Source organism: Saccopteryx leptura, chromosome 6 (genome assembly GCF_036850995.1).
Source record: "Saccopteryx leptura isolate mSacLep1 chromosome 6, mSacLep1_pri_phased_curated, whole genome shotgun sequence".
Classification (NCBI taxonomy): Eukaryota; Metazoa; Chordata; class Mammalia; order Chiroptera; family Emballonuridae; genus Saccopteryx; species Saccopteryx leptura.
In genome coordinates this window covers 193269717-193289411 of record NC_089508.1, presented here as the reverse complement: position 1 = coordinate 193289411, position 19695 = coordinate 193269717, and the positions used below count along the sequence as shown (strand labels likewise).

Here is a 19695-nt window from a genome sequence, read left to right as displayed (position 1 = left end):
GGTCCAGGTGCTCTGATGGTGCCGTTCAGATCTCATATCTCCTTACTGTTTTTCTTTGTCTTTTTCTTTTTCTAAGGAGCACAGTAGATTTTTCTGTTATTTCCTTTTAGTTTGTCGATTTTGCCTCTTGTAGTTTGAAGTTCTGTTGCATGACACACGTAGGATTATTAAATCTTATTGGTGAATAGAACCCTTCATCACTGTACAATGTCCCTCTTTATCATTGGTTCTGTCCCTTCGTAGGATATCTAGTTTTCCTCATATTCCTGTAACCACTCCAGATTTAATTTGTGTTTTCGTGTATATTTTTCTATCCTTTTATTTTTAAGCTATTTGTGTCTTCCTATGTAGAGTGGGAGTCCTTCAGACACCATAGAGTTGGGTCTTTCTATGTAGAGTGGGAGTCCTTCAGACACCATAGAGTTGGGTCTTTCTATGTAGAGTGGGAGTCCCTCAGACACCATAGAGTTGGGCCTTCCCATGTAGAGTGGGAGTCCCTCAGACACCATAGAGTTGGGCCTTCCCATGTAGGGTGGGAGTCCCTCAGACACCATAGAGTTGGGCCCTCTTATGTAGAGTGGGAGTCCTTCAGACACCATAGAGTTGGGCCTTCCCATGTAAAGAGGAAGTCCTTCGGACGCCATAGAGTTGGGCCTTCCCATGTAAAGAGGAAGTCCTTCGGACACCATAGAGTTGGGTCTTGCTTTTCATCCACCTGATACTCTGTCTCCTATTGGGGTGTATAGACTGTTTATACTTTAAAATAACTATTGACATGATGGGATTAAACTGTGTCATCTTGCTAATCATTTCTACTTGTTTCCTCTCTTATTTTCTCCTTTTCTGTTGTTTTCAATTACTTGCTTTGGGATTATTTAGATATTTTCTTATTAACATGATTTTTTTCCCCACTCTTGCTTTATTTATATCTCTTTTTTCAAACTTGTTTAGTGATTACTCCAGAGTTTCAACTATACGTCATCAACCAATTACAATTTATCTTGAAACATACTGCACGTATAATGTAAGAACCTTGTAACGCTAGACTTCCAACCCCTCCTTCCCATCGTTTGCACTAGTGGGGCCATTTATGGTATTCTTACCTATGTGATAAGTCCGCAGTAAATCGCTGTTATTTTTGCTTTAAACAATCATCTTTGAGAGGAAGTCAAAATGAGAAAAGAAAAAAAAAAGTATATTACATTTACCTTCATTTTAACCTCTTCTGAAAATCATCAATCATTGGAATAGAGCTAAAGTTCTGGCATTTGATTATGTATTCCTTTGACATTTATTTCTCAAAGTGCGGGTCTGCGATGAACGATTTCTCTCAGATTTTTGTCTTCATATTTAAAAGATATTTTCACAGGACACAGAATTCTGAGAGAAGAGGGTTTTTGTTTTTTTTTTTCTATCAGCGCTTTAAAGCTATTGTTCTATTACCCTCTGGCTCACATAGTGTCTGAGGAGAAGGCTGCAGTTGGTCTCTGTGTCTTGGTATGTTGTGTCCTGTGTGTGTGTGTGTATATCTTATGTGTGTGTGTGTCTTGTGTGTGTGTGTGTGTGTGTATCTGCAGCATCCAGACTTTCTGGACTCCGTTACTCACACCCACTCAGCCTTTAGCGAGTCACAAAGAACTTTTGCTGACTTTCTCTTACTGTGCGGTGTCCACTGTCCCTTGCTCCTGTGCGCTGTCCCAGGTGAGCCAGCGCTCGTAGGCCCCCTCCCCGGAGAGGCCCGGCTCTTCCTCTGTCTCAGACGACTCGCTTGCCCTGTCCCCTCTGCTTCCTCGTGGGCTCGAGAAAAGTTACAGTTGTCCAGCTTTTTCTTGTTCTTCGGCGACATCGTGTTCTTTCTAACCACACACACCCTAGGCTCTGCAGTCTGTGTGGCCATTTTTGATCCACGAATTCGGGGTGGGAGCCGAGTGGGGGAGTTGGACAGGTTTCTTGGTGACATATATGGCAGGAGGGAGCGAGGGATATCACAGCCAGAGCTGCATGACCGGGAAGCGTGGGTGTGAGCGGCTCGGGTGAACTTTGCGTCTCTTTCATCACTGCCGCGAGAGGCGAGCTTCTCAGCACGAGAAGCGTGAGGGGTGCAGTCGTTCCAGCAGGACCACGCGCTGTCCCACGTGCTCTGTGCCGGGAGACTCTCGTCTTTGTCTCTGTGCCTTGAGCCAAAGGACTCCGTGGGCGTCTGTGTCTTACTCCGGAAATGAGCTCGTAAAGAACGAGGACCTCGCTTTGTACCCTGGCAGAAGTTTGATGGGACAGCCAGTGGGCTAGCTCCTCTTTGGTGACCACTAGGGTGACTGATCATCCTTAAAATGAGAGCCATGTCACGTCACTGCCCTTCTGAAATACTGCGATTCCCCACTGCCTGCCGTACGCACTGTCGACCCCGGCGTTCGGTATAGAACCTCAGAGTGGCCACTCCGTGTCCCTGTTCCGTCTCCCCAGTGACCACGCTCACCCCTGTCTCCCCACTCACCGGGACTTCCCGTTATGCCACCCCTTTGCCCTCGTTGTTCCCCAGGTGAGAATGCCTTCCCTCTTCGGAGGTCTGCCCTTTCTCCCACACCTGGTCCGTCCAAGCGGCTCCGGGCAGACATACCCCTTCCCGGGGCAGAGCTGTCTTTGTTTGTTAATGTGTTTACTGCTCCAGAGAGAGACTTGCCTGTTTCAATGACATGAGTGTGTCCCCTAGACTGTGACTTTCCTGAAGGCACGTCATCTGGCAGGTACAGAATTTGGTTTACTATCTGTTCACTGAGAGAAAGAAAGAGAGGAATAATTTGAAAATGGTGGCCCCTGTGACAAACAGAAATTTAGCTTCCAAATGAATAAATAACAATGCATGTGGGGCGGTATTTTTAATATAAAAGGAGTTAGATTTGAAACATAGAGTGGGGGAGTGGGCTTCTCAATGAAAACTTGTCTGATCTCAAATATTGGGCAGTTGGAAAAGAAACCGAGAAAGCTCTTGTGGATCTCCACCTCGGGGTCCCCAGGAAAGGCTCGCCCATGGGCCGAGGTGCCCCAGCCCACTGTTCCGCCTGAGCCTTAGAGAATCCGGCAGCAGAAGATGATGAGAAATAGCCCAATTTCTCCTTCTGCGTAACGCCGCCCTTAGCTTCCGGAAGCATCCATCACGCGTCCCCGTTCTCAGGGCTGTCACTGCCTGTGCCTCTGAGCAGCCGCTCAGTCCCTTCTTCATCTCTCCTTCCTCCTGTGCCTCCCCTCCCTCCCCCGACCCCCCCCCCCCCGTCTGTTCTGTGTCTCCGATGACGATGGCCCGGGACAGTGCCCACCGCGCCCCCGCAGAACGTGCAGACGGAAGCCGTGAACTCCACGACCCTCCGGTTCGTGTGGAACCCTCCACCTCAGCAGTTCATCAACGGCATCAACCAGGGATACAAGGTACACGGACGGCCGGGGCCGCCACCACGGGGCCGTCTGGGCATGTCACGGCCGTTGTGAGCGGCAGGGAGGTCACCCGCCCCACCGCAGTGGGGTCCTCGGGAGTCACCCGGGTCTTAGCACCGGCGACCCCGGCTCGGGCTCTCCAATGATTAGTTTTCCAGAGGACGGTTCATACAGAGCAGAGCCATTTCTTCTGAGAAAGACCTTTCCTTTGAAAATGACCAGCAGGAGACCGATCTCCGCTGATTGGAATCGGATTTGAACGAACCACTTCTTCCTGGGAGGGAGCCCTCTCAGGAGCACGGGGTGCCATCGAGTGACATTTCCATCAAATAAGGGTCATTGTACCTCCCCCCACTCTGCGGCAGGGAGACCCGTGGATGCACGGTGCCTCCCCGGACCGAGTTCCAGGCACGGACACACTGTCGCCACCATCCACCTCCCCTTTGTCCGCTCTCACCAGAATAGGTACCCTTCACACACTTCCTGGGACGCCAGTTTCAAAAGTCTAGTCTGCCTTAGGTTTTAGATCCGCTTCTCCCGGTGGGACCAGAGCCCTCATTTTACCTGCGGCACCCGGCACTGCCCGCCCGCCCGCAGCGGCAGGGAAACTCCGGGAAGGCCTCAGAGAGAAGACGGATCTCGTTTGCGGGAACGCTCAGTCATCTCAGACTCAGAGAGCATTACTTTCTCAGACGCACAATCCATTTTTTTTCCCCCATTTGGATTCAATTTACAAAAACACTTTGTTTTTGTTTTGGTTGTTTTTTGTGTTTTTTTTTTGCTATCAAGGCAAACATAGCTAGAAATGCACCCTGCCTTCCCCCCCACCCCAAAGGCACCTCCAGAGCTTTCCTGAAAGGAAATTCTATTGCTCAACCAGGACGGCACTGCCCATCTCATTGGTGAGATCGGGGCATCTGTCCGACGCCTCAGCAGTAGCTCTCATCTCCATAAATACTTAGCCTTGTGTCACCCGTCAGCCCTGATGACCCTGGAAATGTTTGGTATCAAAAAAATTAAAAGTAGCCCTGGCCGGTTGGCTCAGTGGTAGAGCGTCGGCCTGGCGTGCAGAAGTCCCGGGTTCGATTCCCGGCCAGGGCACACAAGAGAAGCACTCATCTGCTTCTCCACCCCCCCCTTCCTCTCTGTCTCTCTCTTCCCCTCCCGCAGCTGAGGCTCCATTGGAGCAAAGATGGCCCGGGCGCTGGGGATGGCTCCTTGGCCTCTGCCCCAGGCGCTAGAGTGGCTCTGGTCGCGACAGAGCGACGCCCCGGAGGGGCAGAGCATCGCCCCCTGGTGGGCAGAGCGTCGCCCCCTGGTGGGCGTGCCGGGTGGATCCTGGTCGGGCACATGCGGGAGTCTGTCTGTCTCTCCCTGTTTCCAGCTTCAGAAGGAAAAAAAAAAAAATTAAAAGTCACACACAGAATGTTGCCAACGCCTTAAACAACTCCCCCTGGAATATGTATATGTATCTACTCTTACTTCTTTCCAATTGTAATCAATCTCCTAAAATCCTTTTCAGAAAACTACTGAGATTATAAATTCTGATTAAGATTGTCCCCATTGAATTGAGCTGGTTTTTTGAGTCAGAGTAGGTGCCTCTCCAGAAAAAATTCATATTTAGGTTTCATTGTCTTGAGTTAGCTAAATAACTGTAGGTTTGTCCTATTCCTCTTTGTTAGAAAATATTGATACATATTCTGGGCCTGACCTGTGGTGGTGTAGTGCAGTGGTCCCCAACCCCCAGGCCGCGGACTGGTACCGGTCCGTGGGCCATTGGGTACCGGTCCGCAGAGAAAGAATAAATAACTTACATTATTTCTGTTTTATTTATATTTAAGTCTGAACGATGTTTTATTTTTTAAAAATGACCAGATTCCCTCTGTTACATCCGTCTAAGACTCACTCTTGACGCTTGTCTCGGTCACGTGATACATTTATCCGTCCCACCCTAAAGGCCGGTCCGTGAAAATATTTTCTGACATTAAACCGGTCCGTGGCCCAAAAAAGGTTGGGGACCACTGACGTAGTGGATAAAGCGTCGACCTGGGAACACTGAGGTCGCCAGTTCGAAACCCTGCACTTGTCTGGTCAGGGCGTGTATGAGAGTTTGATGCTTCTTACTCCTCCCCCCTTTCTCTCTCTCTCTCTGTCTCACACACTCCCTCACTCCTCTCTTTTCAATGAATAAATAAATAAGAAAATACATATTCTGTAACATGTTTCTATGAAGAGAAGTTTATCTGAGCTAAAGTAGAAATTTATGTATATATGCATCTATAGAATATACATATTTGTCTTCAATAATTTGTGAAATACCTTTTAAACTCAGCGTTTTCAGTAAGATTATAAATGTTGGATTTAGGGAGCTCTTTAAGTATATTAGTTGCAAACTAAAATTCTGATGCCGACTTGAAGGCGCGCTCTTAAAAAGGCGTCTCTTTTTCACCCCGTCCCACCCCAGCTCCTGGCCTGGCCCGCCGAGGCCCCCGAGGCCGTCACCGTCGTCACCATAGCTCCGGACTTCCACGGCGTCCACCACGGCTACATCACCAACCTGAAGAAGTTCACCGCGTACCTCACGTCGGCCCTGTGTTTCACCACGCCGGGGGACGGGCCCCCGAGCACGCCGCAGCTCGTCCGGACACACGAGGACAGTGAGTGTGGAGAGGTTGGGACCGCTGCCCCTGTCCGGCACCAGGCAAGGTGGAGGCGGGTCGTCAGGAAACAACCTGTCCCGGAGGGCTGGCGGTGAATAGTATGTGTCACGGTGGGCGAGGCTGTCCCTGGGACAGGAACGGGGGGGGGGGGGGGGGTGCAGAGGGCAGGAGAGGGAGCCTCCTCCCGTCACGGGTCAGTCTTCCATCTGCTGGACTTCTCTTTGCCAGGGTTCCATCTGCCAGTCCCCTCCCCTTCTCCCTGGGCCCCCCACGGGGTGGGGGGGGCGTTTCACCTGCACCACCACCACCCCCTGGACTTCCCACTGTCCCCGTCTGGTCAGTGAGACCAGCGGCTGGCTCTCGGGCCAGCGCGTGCTCTGGGAAGCGTCCCGTGACGGCGCCGCCCTGAGGAAGTGAGCCCAGTGTGCGCGCACTTAGTCCCAGGAAGGTTCCTTAGAGTTATTAGTAATTGGGAAAAAAAAACAAAACACAAAAAACAAAAAACGGAAAACATTCAAATGTCCCAGGGGGACAACTTTGAAAAACTTATGGAATGACAATATACTAAATATTTGGTAGTGATTAAAAAACTTTGGAGAGAAAAACAGCCATGCTCCAGCAGCGCTCAGGGAAAAAAAAAACAGTCTACAAAACTGGGCGAGGTCCGGATGCTGTAAACACACACTTGCCCGGGGTGACAGGATCCGAGAAAAGACCTGGAGGGAAACCTCAGATTCTGACAGCTCTTATCTCCATGTGCGTTTCTCTTCGTATTTTTACTCTTAAGGATGCTTGTTTCTACAAAGAGAATTGACTTTCTTTATAGAAAGAATTAAAGTTAGTGTATTTTTTTAAGGCCGTGCAGGGCGACCGCTGTCTGTCCTCCGGCGTCCTGTCCTTCGACACTCCCCCCCCCCCCAGCCTCCCTGTCCTGTCCCCAGGACACAGAGATCAGAGCCATCCAGTGAGCGTCCAGGGTCCCCTTCGCCTCAGAGTTTCCCTGTGGCGTCACCTGCTCCCCTCCCCTCCCCTCCCCCTCACAGGGTGGAGTCTGGCCTTTCTCAGCCGGCCCAGCAGATGTGCTCAGGTCTCCCGCACCTGCACGGGGCAGCCCCCCAACCGTGCCGCCCAGCGGGTCACCCAGCCAGCCTGTGTCTGTCCAGCGTCAGCGATCGGCTCTTACGCTGCTGCCCCCCGCCCCCTTAAGCAGCCTGGCTTTCACTCTGCTGCTGGGCTGCCATCGACATGGGTGACACAGGGGGAACAGACGTGGGTTTCGTGCACACGTGGGAGAGACCCCACCTGGCCGTCGTGTATAACGACGTGTTACATTGCTGGGTTCAGTCTGCTAACACTTCTTGGAGGACGTGTGGCGTCTGAGCTCGTGGGAGAGAGAGAGGGGTCTCCGCTTGTGCCCTCCTGGACTTTGTCTGGTTTTGAGAGTCAGGGTAACACTGGCCTCACAACGTGAGTTTGGAACTGTTTCATCCTCCTCGATTCGCTGGTGGAAGAGATGGCGTCAACTTGGAGTTCCTTCGGCTTTAAATGTTTTGGGTCGAGTTTTCTAGGGAAATCCCCCGGGGCCTGGAGATTTCTTTGGGGGAAGGCTTTCTAATTATAAATTTAATTCCTCTAGCAGCGGTCCCCAAGCTTTTTACACAGGGGGGCCAGTTCACTGTCCCTCAGACCGTTGGAGGGCCACCACATACAGTGCTCCTCTCACTGACCACCAATGAAAGAGGTGCCCCTTCCGGAAGTGCGGCGGGGGGGGGGCTGGATAAATGGCCTCAGGGGGCCGCATGCGGCCAGCGAGCCATAGTTTGGGGACGCCTGCTAGTGGTTCTATGCTGTTGACTTTTCCACCTTGCTTGAGTTCTGATAGTGTGTGATTTTCAAGGGATCCTCTAAGTTGTTGAATGTATGAGTGTGAAGCTGTAGGTAGAAATCACTCACCCCCTTATTGTCTTCTTAATGGTTGAGGAACATGTAGCCAAAGTTTTATTCCTGATATTTAGACTCTGTATCTGCTCAGTGTGTGTGTTTATAATTCTTGCAAGAAATGTATCAATTTTATTGACTTCTTTTTCACAGATTTTTATTTCATTGATTTTTCTGCATTGTTTTCCCATTTTCATGTTCATTAATTTCTGCTCTTATTCTTTTCTTCCTTTGGCTTGCTTTGGAGTATTAATTTGAAGCTGTCTTCATTTCTAATGTGAGCATTTTTGTGCTATAAATTTTCCTTTCCACCCTGCTTTAGCTGTTTTGATACTTTGTGTTTCATTTTCATTCAATTCTGTGTATTGTTATTTTCTTTGAGACTTCCTCCTTGACGGGTGGGATGATTTAGAAGTATCCTATTCATTTTCCAGTTGTTTTTCTGCTGTTGACTTCTACCTTGATTACATTATGGTCAAAGAATACACTTTGTATCATTTCAACTTTTTAAAATTTATTGAGGTTTGCCTGAGGGCCTAGGATATGATTGATCTCCGTGAATGTTTCATGAGTGCTTGGGAAAAAAACAAAACAAAACACTGTGTATTCTGCTGTGGAATCAGCAGATCGTAAACTTTTTCGATCATAAACTTGATACACCCTTCATCAGAGTGTAGGATTAAAGGAGAAAGTTGAACCAGTGTGACCTTTTCCTTTAAAAGAAAAGAAGTGTTACAGATATTTCACGAAGCCCTTGCCTCTTGTGCCTTCCTCGTCGTCAGTGATGTTTCAGCCGTCCATCTAGGCAAATACAAACACGTCTGGGTCCTTACCTTCACGAGGACGGTAGCCCGCAGGTGCTGGCGGGGTTGGCAGGGATGAGTATACACAGCCCCCACCCTTAGAGCTCGGGGCCAAACCCGGTGAGAGGGGGGACTTGATTGAGGTCAGTGCCACCGAGGAAGGGGGTCCGTAGAAGTGGCGGTGACAGCCACTTCCGCGAAGAGGTTCAGAAGACACCAGGGCAGCAGTCAGGAGAGTCAGAGGAGATGACAGTTGAACTCAACCCCAATGAAGTAAGGAGCCTTCCGTGCAGACAACAGACGAGGACATCCGGGTAGGAGTGTCCAGAATCCAGAGAGTAGAACGAGATGAGTTCGTGAGGAAGCGTGGGGGGGCTCGGTCTGTGTGGTGGTGGTGGGGCTGGGATAGCAGGCTGGGAGCAGGTCCCAGAGAGCCAGCCAGCTGCTGAGCCCCACAGTGCACGGACCAGGACAGTCTAGGCATGAGGGGGCCGCGGAGGGATTTCCAGTATGGGTGTCCTTTGTGGTGATAGATGGAGACAAAGGTGAAGGAATCCGGGAAGAAGAGAAGAAAATATGAAACCCTACACCCAGGCCGTGGGGACAGTGTGGGGACCGTCTAGAGGCACGCCATGGAGAGCCGGAGGCTTCCGGTGTGGGGACGGGAGGAGGAGTTCTCTAGGAGAACTCAACGGACTCCGGGTCATGTGACCGTGTAGAGCAGGGGTCCCCAAACTATGGCCCGCGGGCTGCATGCGGCCCCCTGAGGCCATTTACCCGGCCCCCACCGCACTTCCGGAAGGGGCACCTCTTTCATTGGTGGTCAGTGAGAGGAGCATAGTTCCCATTGAAATACTGGTCAGTTTGTTGATTTAAATGTACTTGTTCTTTATTTTAAATATTGTATTTGTTCCCGTTTTGTTTTGTTTTGTTTTTTACTTTAAAGTAAGATATGTGCAGCGTGCATAGGGATTTGTTCATAGTTTTTTTTATAGTCCGGCCCTCCAACGGTCTGAGGGACAGTGAACTTGGCCCCCTGTGTAAAACGTCTGGGGACCCCTGGTGTAGAGGGTGATGCCAAGAACCAGAAGACGGGGTCAGGTCTAGGCTGAGGGACGTCCAGGTGGGCGTGACGGGTGGGCAGTAGAGAGTCTGGACTGGATCTGAGAGTCCCAGCAGTTGGGGCCACGATCTTATTTTCCGAGTAGGGGTCAGGGAACACAAGCGAGCGCGTGGTCTGGCCACAGATGGACGTGCCTGAGGTATGAGGTCCTTCCTTGTTAACGCCCGCCTAGGTGGCCAACGTCGCTGTGGGAACCAGGGAGACGGACTGTGGGGGCCGAAGAGGAGGAGGAGGGGGATGCCCACCGGGCCCTGGCACAGTCGCGGGCAAGGAGGGGCGCGCAGCCAGGCGAGCAGAGGGCTGGCTCTCTGGAGGGGGAAGAGGCCACCTTGCCACTCACCTGGGGAAAATGCAAGCTAGCAACTCTTCTGCGTGTGGAGCTGAGGCTGCAGGGCGCGTCCTGGTGGGAGGAATCGGAGACGGAACGAGCACGGAACTCGGAGGTGGAGGGGACCAGGAGTTCCGGGGGCATCTGTCAAGCACCCCGCGATATGTCTTCGTTATTCAGGCGTCTCCTGCTCTTTCCTGTATTGATATTGATATTGATACAAGAGGAAGGGCACCGTCCCAGCTCAGACCACCACCACCGGGTCCAACTGGATACCTGACTCTGCTTTTCAGAGGCCATTTGTTCATAACGAAAAGAAACCTCTTCAAATACAAGAGGGGAGAGTCCTGGCTGAATTCTCTGCTTCAGGAAGCCCCGCTGTCGCCAGTTAGACAGACAGACAGACAGACAGAGCTCTGGGGAGACCCCGGGAGGGCCCTGGAGCCAGGAAAGAGAGCGTTAAGGGCAGAGCTAGTCCCGCCATTCGTAAGCAGAAAGAGAGCCAGGGAATTGCATCCCTGGGAATCCGGAAAATGGGAAGTGATGTCATCCTTTTAGACTCTTCCCACAGAGCCACCATTTGTTGATAGGCAGCCCGTTTGTTGTATTGAGAAACACGGAGCAGCCTTGACACTGTGGACGGGCTGGCATTGGAGGTCGGAGGCCGGGTTGGTGCCGGCTCCCAGCGCAGCCTCCGGAGGACAGTGTCAGGCTCCTGGGTGCTGCACCAGGTCTAGCTGAGGGTGCCACGGTCCGTTCCTCACCCGCGGGCCTGCCCCTCCAAAGCTCCGCTCCAACAGGAGCTCAGGCCTGACCAGGTGGTGGCGCAGAGGATAGAACGTCGGACTGGGATGCGGAGGACCCAGGTTCGAGACCCTGAGGTCAACAGCTTGAGCGTGGGCTCATCTGGTTTAAACAAGGCTCACCAGCTTGAGCCCAAGGTCACAGACTGGAGCCCAAGGTCACAGACTGGAGCCCAAGGTCGCTGACTGGAGCCCAAGGTCGCTCGCTGGCTTGAACAAGGGGTCACTCACTCTGCTGTAGTCCCTGGTCAAGGCACATACGAGCAAGCAATCAATGAACAACTAAGGTGCCACAATGAAGAATTGATGTTTCTCATCTCTCTCCCTTCCTGTCTGTCTGTCCCTCTCTCTGCCTCTCTGTCTCGGTCACACACAAAAAAAACCCAGGAGCTCAGATGCGGTGGGGGCGGCACAGTCATGAGGACACAGACTATAACCTGAAGCCTGGATGGCGAGGGGGTCCCAGCAGCGCTGGGGCGGCCCCTCGGGCAGGAGTCCAGGAAGCAGACACACCGAGATGATGTGGGGAAGGAGCAGAAAGCTTTCTTTGCCGCTCAACCGATCACTAGAAGAACGAGGCAGCTCAAACATCCGTCTCCGCGTCTCACTGGAAGCTCAGGACTGGGGGGGGAGGGGGTGGATGCCGGCCGGGACAGCCATTCCTCTTCCCCGCCCCCCGCCCTCCGCCCTCGACGCGTGAAACTTGTCAGAGCATCAAAGGTCTTCCCACAGCTTCACAGCCGCGCGTCTGCTGAGGCCGTGGCCGTTATGTGAACATCACAGATCTTGTTCACGGGTCTCGGTCAAGGGCCCGTGGGGAACCAGGTGTTGAGCTCGCCTGCGTCTCTCTGCGCCTGCGCGAGCGGGGTGGGCGGGGCCGGGACCGGGCGGGGCTTGTGCGTGGAGGGGGGGCAGCCACACCCCTGACTTCCTGCCCTCCCACTTTCAGTTTGAAAGGGTTGCATTTTATTGTTGTTAGAAAGATCTCAGCGTGGCATTATTCAGAGGCGTCAGGGGCGTGGTGCTTTCAGCGGGTTGCGGGGTGCCCCGCCTGGCCGGGCGTGCGCTTCACGGACACGTGTGGAAATGAGTCCGGTCCCCGTCTGTTCTGCCTGCCCCCTCCTCCCCCACAGCGGTGCCCTGTGTGTCTCCTGACTTGGGCACAGAGAGAGGGAGGCGTGTAGACGCAGAAGAGAGGCCAGAGAGCAGGTGAAGGGCGGATGAGGGACGCTGGCCGGAGGCCGCGAAGCCTGGCATGGGGGAAGGGGGAGCCCGTCTCTCCTCCCGCCCCAGCTCCGTCTTCGGGCTCCAGATGAACAGGAAAGCATGTCCTTTTTACCCGGGGACATCGCCAGTGGCACCGTCGCCAGTCAGCACGCGGGCCGGCGGGCCCTGATGGGACCTGTCATCGGAGCTGTAGGCTCTGAAGCTGACTTGATGTGGGGTCCGACGCCCCTGGATGCCAGGGTGGTCCTGCCCGCGGGTGACCTGCTGCCTGTCCTGCTGTCCCCTAGAGCAGTGGTCCCCAACCCCTGGGCCGCGGACCGGTACCGGTCCATGGGCCATTTGGTACCAGTCTGCAGAGAAAGAATAAATAACTTACATTATTTCCGTTTTATTTATATTTAAGTCTGAACGATGTTTTATTTTAAAAAAATGACCAGATTCCCTGTTACATCCGTCTAAGACTCACCCTTGATGCTTGTCTCAATCACGTGATACATTTATCAGTCCCACCCTAAAGGCTGGTCTGTGAAAATATTTTCTGACATTAAACTGGTCCGTGGCCCAGAAATGGTTGGGGACCACTGGTCTAGGACGCGCAGGAGAGCCTCCTGCTGGCCGTAGCTCTGCGCTCGGTGGTTCTGCGTCCTCAGGGCGGTGGCCTCACTCACTGCTCTGGGCCGGAATTCTGCAAGAAGGAGAGATTTGTAACGTCCCCCAAGTCTGGGAATCCGTGACCTCCATCTGTTTGTCAGGTTTTGGCCCTTCAGGCGTTTTCTCACAAGTAAGTGCCTTTCAAAGTGACAATAAGCTCATCCCAGGAAGAACCTTGAATCCAGCCAGCGCTGACAGCAGCCTTGATTCTGGGGGGGGGGGGTGCTCGCCGCCCTTGGGTTGAATTCTTGTGGGTCGCTCGCCCGGGGACCTTGCAGAGTGCCTGCACTCCCCCATTTCTCAGGTGAGCAAACGAGGCTCTAGAGCTAAGTGAGCACACAGACAGCGAGCGGCTGAGCTGACCCCAGTCCCCGCGGACTCGCTGGCCGCAGCGTCCACCACGACTCCGCCCCCCCGCCCTCCTGTGTTAGGAGAAGAGCTGCAGGGCAGAGAAACAGAAGGAACTTTCTCAGGTCACCGTCTGGCCCCTGTGGGGGTCCTGCTAGAGTGAGCCGGGTGCTTGGAGCCCGGGATTCTCGCTGGGGTGTGCGAGCATCACCCCCCAGGGCCGTTCTGGGCTGGCCCTGCCTCTGGCCAAGGCGCCCCTGCTCTGGCCTCACAGCCCAGTGGGGTGGCAGAGCGTAGGCAGGCGTGGGGGGTGTAGTTGACCACCCTCCTGACCACCCTCCTGCACCCCCCCCCCCATCCTGCGTGTTCCGATGAGATCAGAGCAGAGGGAGACGGGGAGGCCGGGGGAACGCCCGGCTGCTGGCCGGTCTCACGGCTCTCGGCGCGCGGGGGAAGCTGGGCAGAGCCACGTGTGCGCCTGCGCCCGGATGCTTCTCACACCGCCGTCCCCTCTGGTTTCCCCGACCCTCCGTGGGGTTCTGGCCTGCGGGCTCCGGCCGTGGCTCCCCCCTCCCCTCTGGTTTCCCCGACCCTCCGCGGGGTTCTGGCCTGCGGGCTCCGGCTCCGCCCCTCCCCTCCTCTGGTTAACGCCAACCCCACGCGTCCAGCCGAGAGGGGGACCGGCCACGGTGTTAACAGGCGGCCCTGTTCTGACTCGCTAGGACCGGGAGCGGTGGGTCACCTGAGCTTCACGGAGATCCTGGACACGTCTCTCAAGGTCAGCTGGCAGGAGCCCCTGGAGAAGAACGGCGTCATCACAGGTGAGTGGCCCGTCCCCCGGAAAACAGGACACAGGTTGGCTTCAGCACGGGGACGTGGTGACGGCCTCAAACAGAACCACGGTCGGAGCCGACGTGGGTCTGCGGTGTGCGGCAGAGGCCAGAGGCCCGTTCCCACCCCCCAGGGCCCTGCCACCAAGCGCCCAGCCCCTCTGGGGGCCTTTTCCTGCTTGGGCTACAGCCTCGGAGCTCAGAGACTCTGTCTCCGTCCACCATCTCAACAAACCTCAGGTCACATCACACAGGGCACCTGTGATCTGATGTCACCTCTGACCATCACTTTCAAATAAAGTCAGCTCAGGGATCTGGTTCTGCCCTGGAGAAGCTGGTGGTTTGAAACATCCACTTTAAAACAAAATGGGCCCTGGCTAGTTGGCTCAACAATAGAGCGTTGGCCTAGTGTGTGGAAGTCCCGGGTTCGATTCCCAGCCAGGGCACACAGGAGAAGCTCCCATCTGCTTCTCCACCCCTCCCCTTCTCCTTTCTCTCTGTCTCTTCCCCTCCCGCAGCCGAGGCTCCATTGGAGCAAAGTTGGCCCAGGCGCTGGGGATGGCTCTATGGCCTCTGCCCCAGGCGCTAGAGTGGCTCTGATTGCAACAGAGCAATGCCCCAGATGGGCAGAGCATTGCCCCCTGGTGGGCGTGCCGGGTGGATCCCGGTCGGGCGCATGCAGGAGTCTGTCTACCTCCCTGCTTCTTGCTTCAGAAAAATTAAAAAAAAAATTTTTTTTTAATATAACCCCAGCAACAGGGAACGGTCATTATTGAAACTGAAGCTCAAACCACTGATCTGTCCCACGTCCTCAAGCCTGCCTGGTACCGGATGGCAGTGCTGAGTGCAGGAGGTAGAAGGCCTGTGGCTGCCTGACGTGGGAGGAACCAGGTGGAGGAGGTGGGGGGGGGGGGCGTTACAGACCGCAGGAACCCCACGGAGGCAGGCCCGGCTCTGACCTCACCAGGGAGCAGAACAGGCTAGCAGGGAAGACGAAGCCACTCACCCAGCTCCTACCAGCTGGAAGGAAAGGCTTCCCAGCGCCCAGCCCTCGGGGACCAGTCCCACGGCCCGGTCAGAGCTGCACTCACGCCGGATTTCGGAGGCCACGCCTGGGCAGAGGCACGGTCAGGGTCAGAGTCAGGGTCAGGGTTAGTGTCCCAGCGCCCCTAGGCAGCCACACTTGTCAGCCTCCTGCAGGGGAGCATCTCTGGGCCTCCGCTCTACCCCGGGGGACAGAGGGGGAGTGCTGAGCAAGGCGGCCCCGCCCCCCCGGCCCCCGCAAATTGGCCATTTCGCCCACATTGTGAAGCCAGCATCTTCCACTCTGCCTCCATAAACTCTGATTTATGAGGTCCGGGATGCGCTCAGACAGTTTGTGATTGGATGTACTGCTCTCTAGTAGGGAATTTACTTCAGATCAACAGAAAATTATTTCTGAAGCTCCCCGGGTAGTTAGTCTCAGTTAGACAGCCGCGGAGAGCAGGTAGGGGACCCACGGGAGGCGCAGGCTCCGCGCCCTCTCCTCTACACCCCTCGCCCGCGGCCCTTGCCCCCCCCCCCCCCCGATCCGACGCGACGTGCCGAGCCAGAGCTGCCGTGCACGCCCCCTGAAGCCGTGTGCAGACCGGGGGGCCTCGCACGCCCCCCCCCCCCGTGCCACGGCCCAGGCCAGCCCTTCCCGGGTGCTGGTGTCCGCCGGGGCCTGTGGCCTGGGTGGGCCCTCCGCGGCCCGTGGCCGGGTCTGTGTGTGTAAGGACCGTTCTGACGTGAATGCAGCCCCGGCTGCAGGTGCTGGAATGGCCGTGTCTGGGCTCCCGCTGCCCCGCTGCTGCGCGGGGAGACGCAGTCATTTGGCGAATGTCGATGGAGAACAAACACATCTGTTGACCTTTAAACAAAGAAAACCGTCTGACAGACGTGGCGGTGACGGCCGAGGACGTCTTCTCTTCCTGTGAGAGCAGAGGACAGACCCCGGCTGCCACCGCGACGTTGCGAATTCCCGGGGGCGACCCACCGAGGTCAGGGATGGCTCTCGGGTGGCCCTGCGCACGTCCAGGCCCCGGAGAGGAGGCGGCGTGGAGAGAGGCCGGCCGGAGGCGTGAAGAGCCTGGGCTGAGCCTGTGAGCGCGGGCCGTCCCCGGGTCCCTGTGCCGAGGTCCCCTTCTCCGGACAGTGACAGTGGGTGACGGCGGCCCCCACTTCAGAGGGCAGCTGCCGGGGATCAGTGAGTGCCTAGACGTGAAGGTCACAGAAGCGCAGTCAGCACCCTCGACGTGGGTGAGGTGACGCAGGCTCCTTGTCTGGAAGCTCTGCCTCTTTTTTAAGGGTACAGTTATTTCCAAAATTGTGAGTTATCCAACAGAGAAGAGCTGATTGATTATCGCATCCTGATATTAGTGCTGGAGGAACAAGGGACATATGGCAGCATCAGGGCGGTGGCAGGAGGACACGACTCTAAGGTTATCTGGGGTCCGGTGGGAACCAGGGAAGGGCAGTGGTGAGCGGTCAGCCTGGGAGACAAGGCCTGGTGAGATCCTGTGGACAGAGAGAGCGAGTGGTCCTCAGGAGCCTGGGGCAGGGGGGACCAGGGCAGGGGTCTGGGGCAGTGGCCTGGAGCAGGGGACCGGAGCAGGGGACCCGGGGCAGAGGGCCCAGGGCAGGGGTCTGGGGCAGTGGCCTGGAGCAGGGGACCGGAGCAGGGGGCCCGGGGCAGTGGCCCAGGGCAGGAGACCGGAGCAGGGGACTGGAGCAGGGGGCCCAGGGCAGGGACTCAGAAGCCAGGAGCGGCCCTCTGGTGTCACTGGGGCACCCAGCCCTAGGGCCTCCCCTCGGCCTGCCTCGTCCCCGGGTGTCCCAGCACGGGGCCCCGTGCCAGCGCACAGAAGCCAGGGCTAGAAGAGGCTGGGGGACGGCAGACAGGCAGCAGCTTCTGACACTCATTTTTTATTTTTTTAATATTCAAACCCCGAGACGCTGCCCTCTGAATCCGCGTTTACCTGAAGGACGAGCTCCTCACGATATTTATCACTTCCATCAGAGGGAGCAGGAGCGTGCAGAGACTCCGAGAGCTTCCCTGGGGTCCCCGCGTCTACAGACTGGGAAGGAGGGGAACAGGCCTGCTCAGCGGTTTCCCGCCGCCTGTGGGTCCGGGAGCCCCTTCCATCACCACCCCCCCCCTCTGCGCGACGCTCCCCGATCACATAAACGCCCTCCACGGGGGCTGCTCGGGGAGCTGGCTGGGCCTCTTTCCTCTGAGCCCCAAACCGCGGCGGAACCCAAGGTGGAATAAATTGTGGTGATGAGGCCCCGCTGGACGGAGCAGAGAGTGGAGGCGAAATCAGATTTCACGAGGAGAACGGGCTGGAGGCAGAGCTGGAGGCCAAGCCCCGGCAGCCGGGGGGACGCAGGGCCACAGTTCCAGGCGGGGCGGTCGCCCGGCGAGCGTGTCTGTCCCCGGTTCCCGGGGACCAGGGAGCCTCGAGTCCGTCCACACAGCAGGCGCAGCCCGGAGCCGGCTGCTGATTCAGGGCGCTGGGGAATGGAAATACAAGCGTATAAAAATGGAAATGGCGCCGACACGCATCCCCTGGTTTGACAAGGGAAGGTTAGACCGTGCGGCGGGCAGGCGGCCATCCGTCACCGTCCCCGGTGCCACGCTCCCAGGTACTGAGGCTGCAGAAGTGGCTGCCGGGCCCTGCGCCCCTGCACGCCACCGGGTCCCAGGAGACAGGCCGCCCAGACTGGGACGTGGGGTGATGGGCTTTCTCGGGGCGGGGCACGCAGGATGGAGGCGGAGACTTCCCGGTGACTCCTGCGGTGACTCCTGCGTGTCCTTCCGCAGAGACGCCAGTGCGGCCTCCCCCTGCCGGGGGCTTCGGGAAACCCCGTTCGGGAAACCCCTACTCACTCCGTGCTCTCCCCCCCCCCCCCAGGCTACCAGATTTCCTGGGAGGTGTACGGGCGGAACGACTCTCGGCTCACGGACACGCTCAACAGCACGACGCACGAATACAAGATCCAAGGGCTGTCCTCCCTCACCACCTACACCATCGACGTGGCCGCCGTCACGGCGGTGGGCGCCGGCCTGGTGACCTCGTCCACCATTTCTTCCGGGGTGCCCCCAGGTCAGTGAGCTCAGGCCGGCTGGCCGCCGCGGGGACCCCCCCTCCCCTCCTTCCTCTTAGAGTTCTGACCGTCGCTCGCTCGCTCGGGGCGGGCCCGCCCTTCAGAGGGGGATCGGCGGCGTCCTACCGGGACGGTTGGGGAGTAAGCGGACGATGACCCACGTCACGTGTTTCGCAGGGTCTCCCGAGGGAGACTGAACCTCCCTTCTTTGGGGTGCTGGGTGTGGGCTGCGGGGAGCGGGCCAGCGGGCAGGGAGGTGAGATGTGAACGCCAGCTGTGAACCGTCACGGAGGACCCCCCACCCCCCACCCCGGGGAACCGCACGGAAGGAAAAGGCAGGCCGAGTGTGAGCGCGGGCAGTGGGACACGTTGATATTAAATGAAGAATCATGTTGACGAAAGAAACGCCCGAACCTTTAGTAGAAAATTTTTATAAGATTTTGAGTTTGTTGGAGCCAAACGGGTGACCCCTTGTCCGGCAGCAAGATGGCAGATGGCGCAGAGAGAATGACAGCTTGGCAGATATTTTGGAATTGGAGGGAGGGGGGGAGAACAGAGGGAAGATTTTGGGGGCGGGACTCCCCACATTCACGACCCGCTCGCCTGCGAGCCTGTTTTCCGGAGAACCCCTCTTGCCTACACCGCGGGAGGCAGAGAACTTGATTCGTTCAACAAAACAGTGAAAACCCGGGTTTGCCGTCAGAGAGACGGCAGCAGAAGGTGGGGAGGCAAAGTGAAGAGACAGGGAGAGAGGGGTCAGGAAGGGGAGGAGCGTGTGGGTCCCAGCCGGCCGCTGCCCGGCACTCGTGGTGGCGTGGTGACAGCCGCTCTCGGGTCCTGAGGGAACGCACATCCTGTCTCAGAGGCGGGCACCCCCCCCCCCCCGCTTGCCGTTGGGAGAGCACTGCTCAACCTGCCCTCTCCGGTTCTTAAAGTTTCTCTTGACAAGGCAAGTGCCTCTCCCAGGAAGTCATGAGCGAGCGAGCGAGAAAATAGAGTGAGGCTCCCGGTTCCGTTCTGTGACCAGAGCTGGAGCTCTCGCCGTGTAAACGATGCCCGTCTGTCTCAGAGAGAAGCACGGGGCCCCCAGTCATCGGGGCCCAAAGGTCCCTTCAAACCCGGCGCTGATCCCGTGCGGTAGCCCCACGTCCGGCCCAGGCTTCCTAACCTATTATCTAGGAAGGGTGATCTGAGGAAATAAAACACCTGCAGTGAGTGGGGACCCACCTCCCAGAGTAAACGTCCCCCCCACCCCGTGTCCCCCGTCCCCCGGCACTGCTCCCTGTGATGCCAACACGTCACACTTGGTGGTGGTCAGGAGGAGGGGAGGCTGCCTCCTCTCCTCCAGATGGCGTGACCTCCTAGGGAACTTTCTAGAAGCCACTGGACCACCCTACCAGCAGTATGCCAGAGCCAGCCCGCCCTCC

At 56.3% G+C, this 19695-nt stretch overlaps 1 protein-coding gene across 1 annotated transcript in view; it reads left to right on the top strand.

The window, feature by feature from the left end:
- The window catches only part of SDK1 (sidekick cell adhesion molecule 1), a 787316-nt gene that overhangs the window by 650390 nt on the left and 117231 nt on the right, over positions 1-19695 (top strand). Inside the window, exons 18-21 of the mRNA XM_066342466.1 lie at positions 3308-3423; positions 5894-6086; positions 14033-14131; positions 18076-18267. Coding sequence (XP_066198563.1) covers positions 3308-3423; positions 5894-6086; positions 14033-14131; positions 18076-18267 — 600 coding nt within the window. The remainder of the gene's footprint in view (positions 1-3307; positions 3424-5893; positions 6087-14032; positions 14132-18075; positions 18268-19695) is intronic.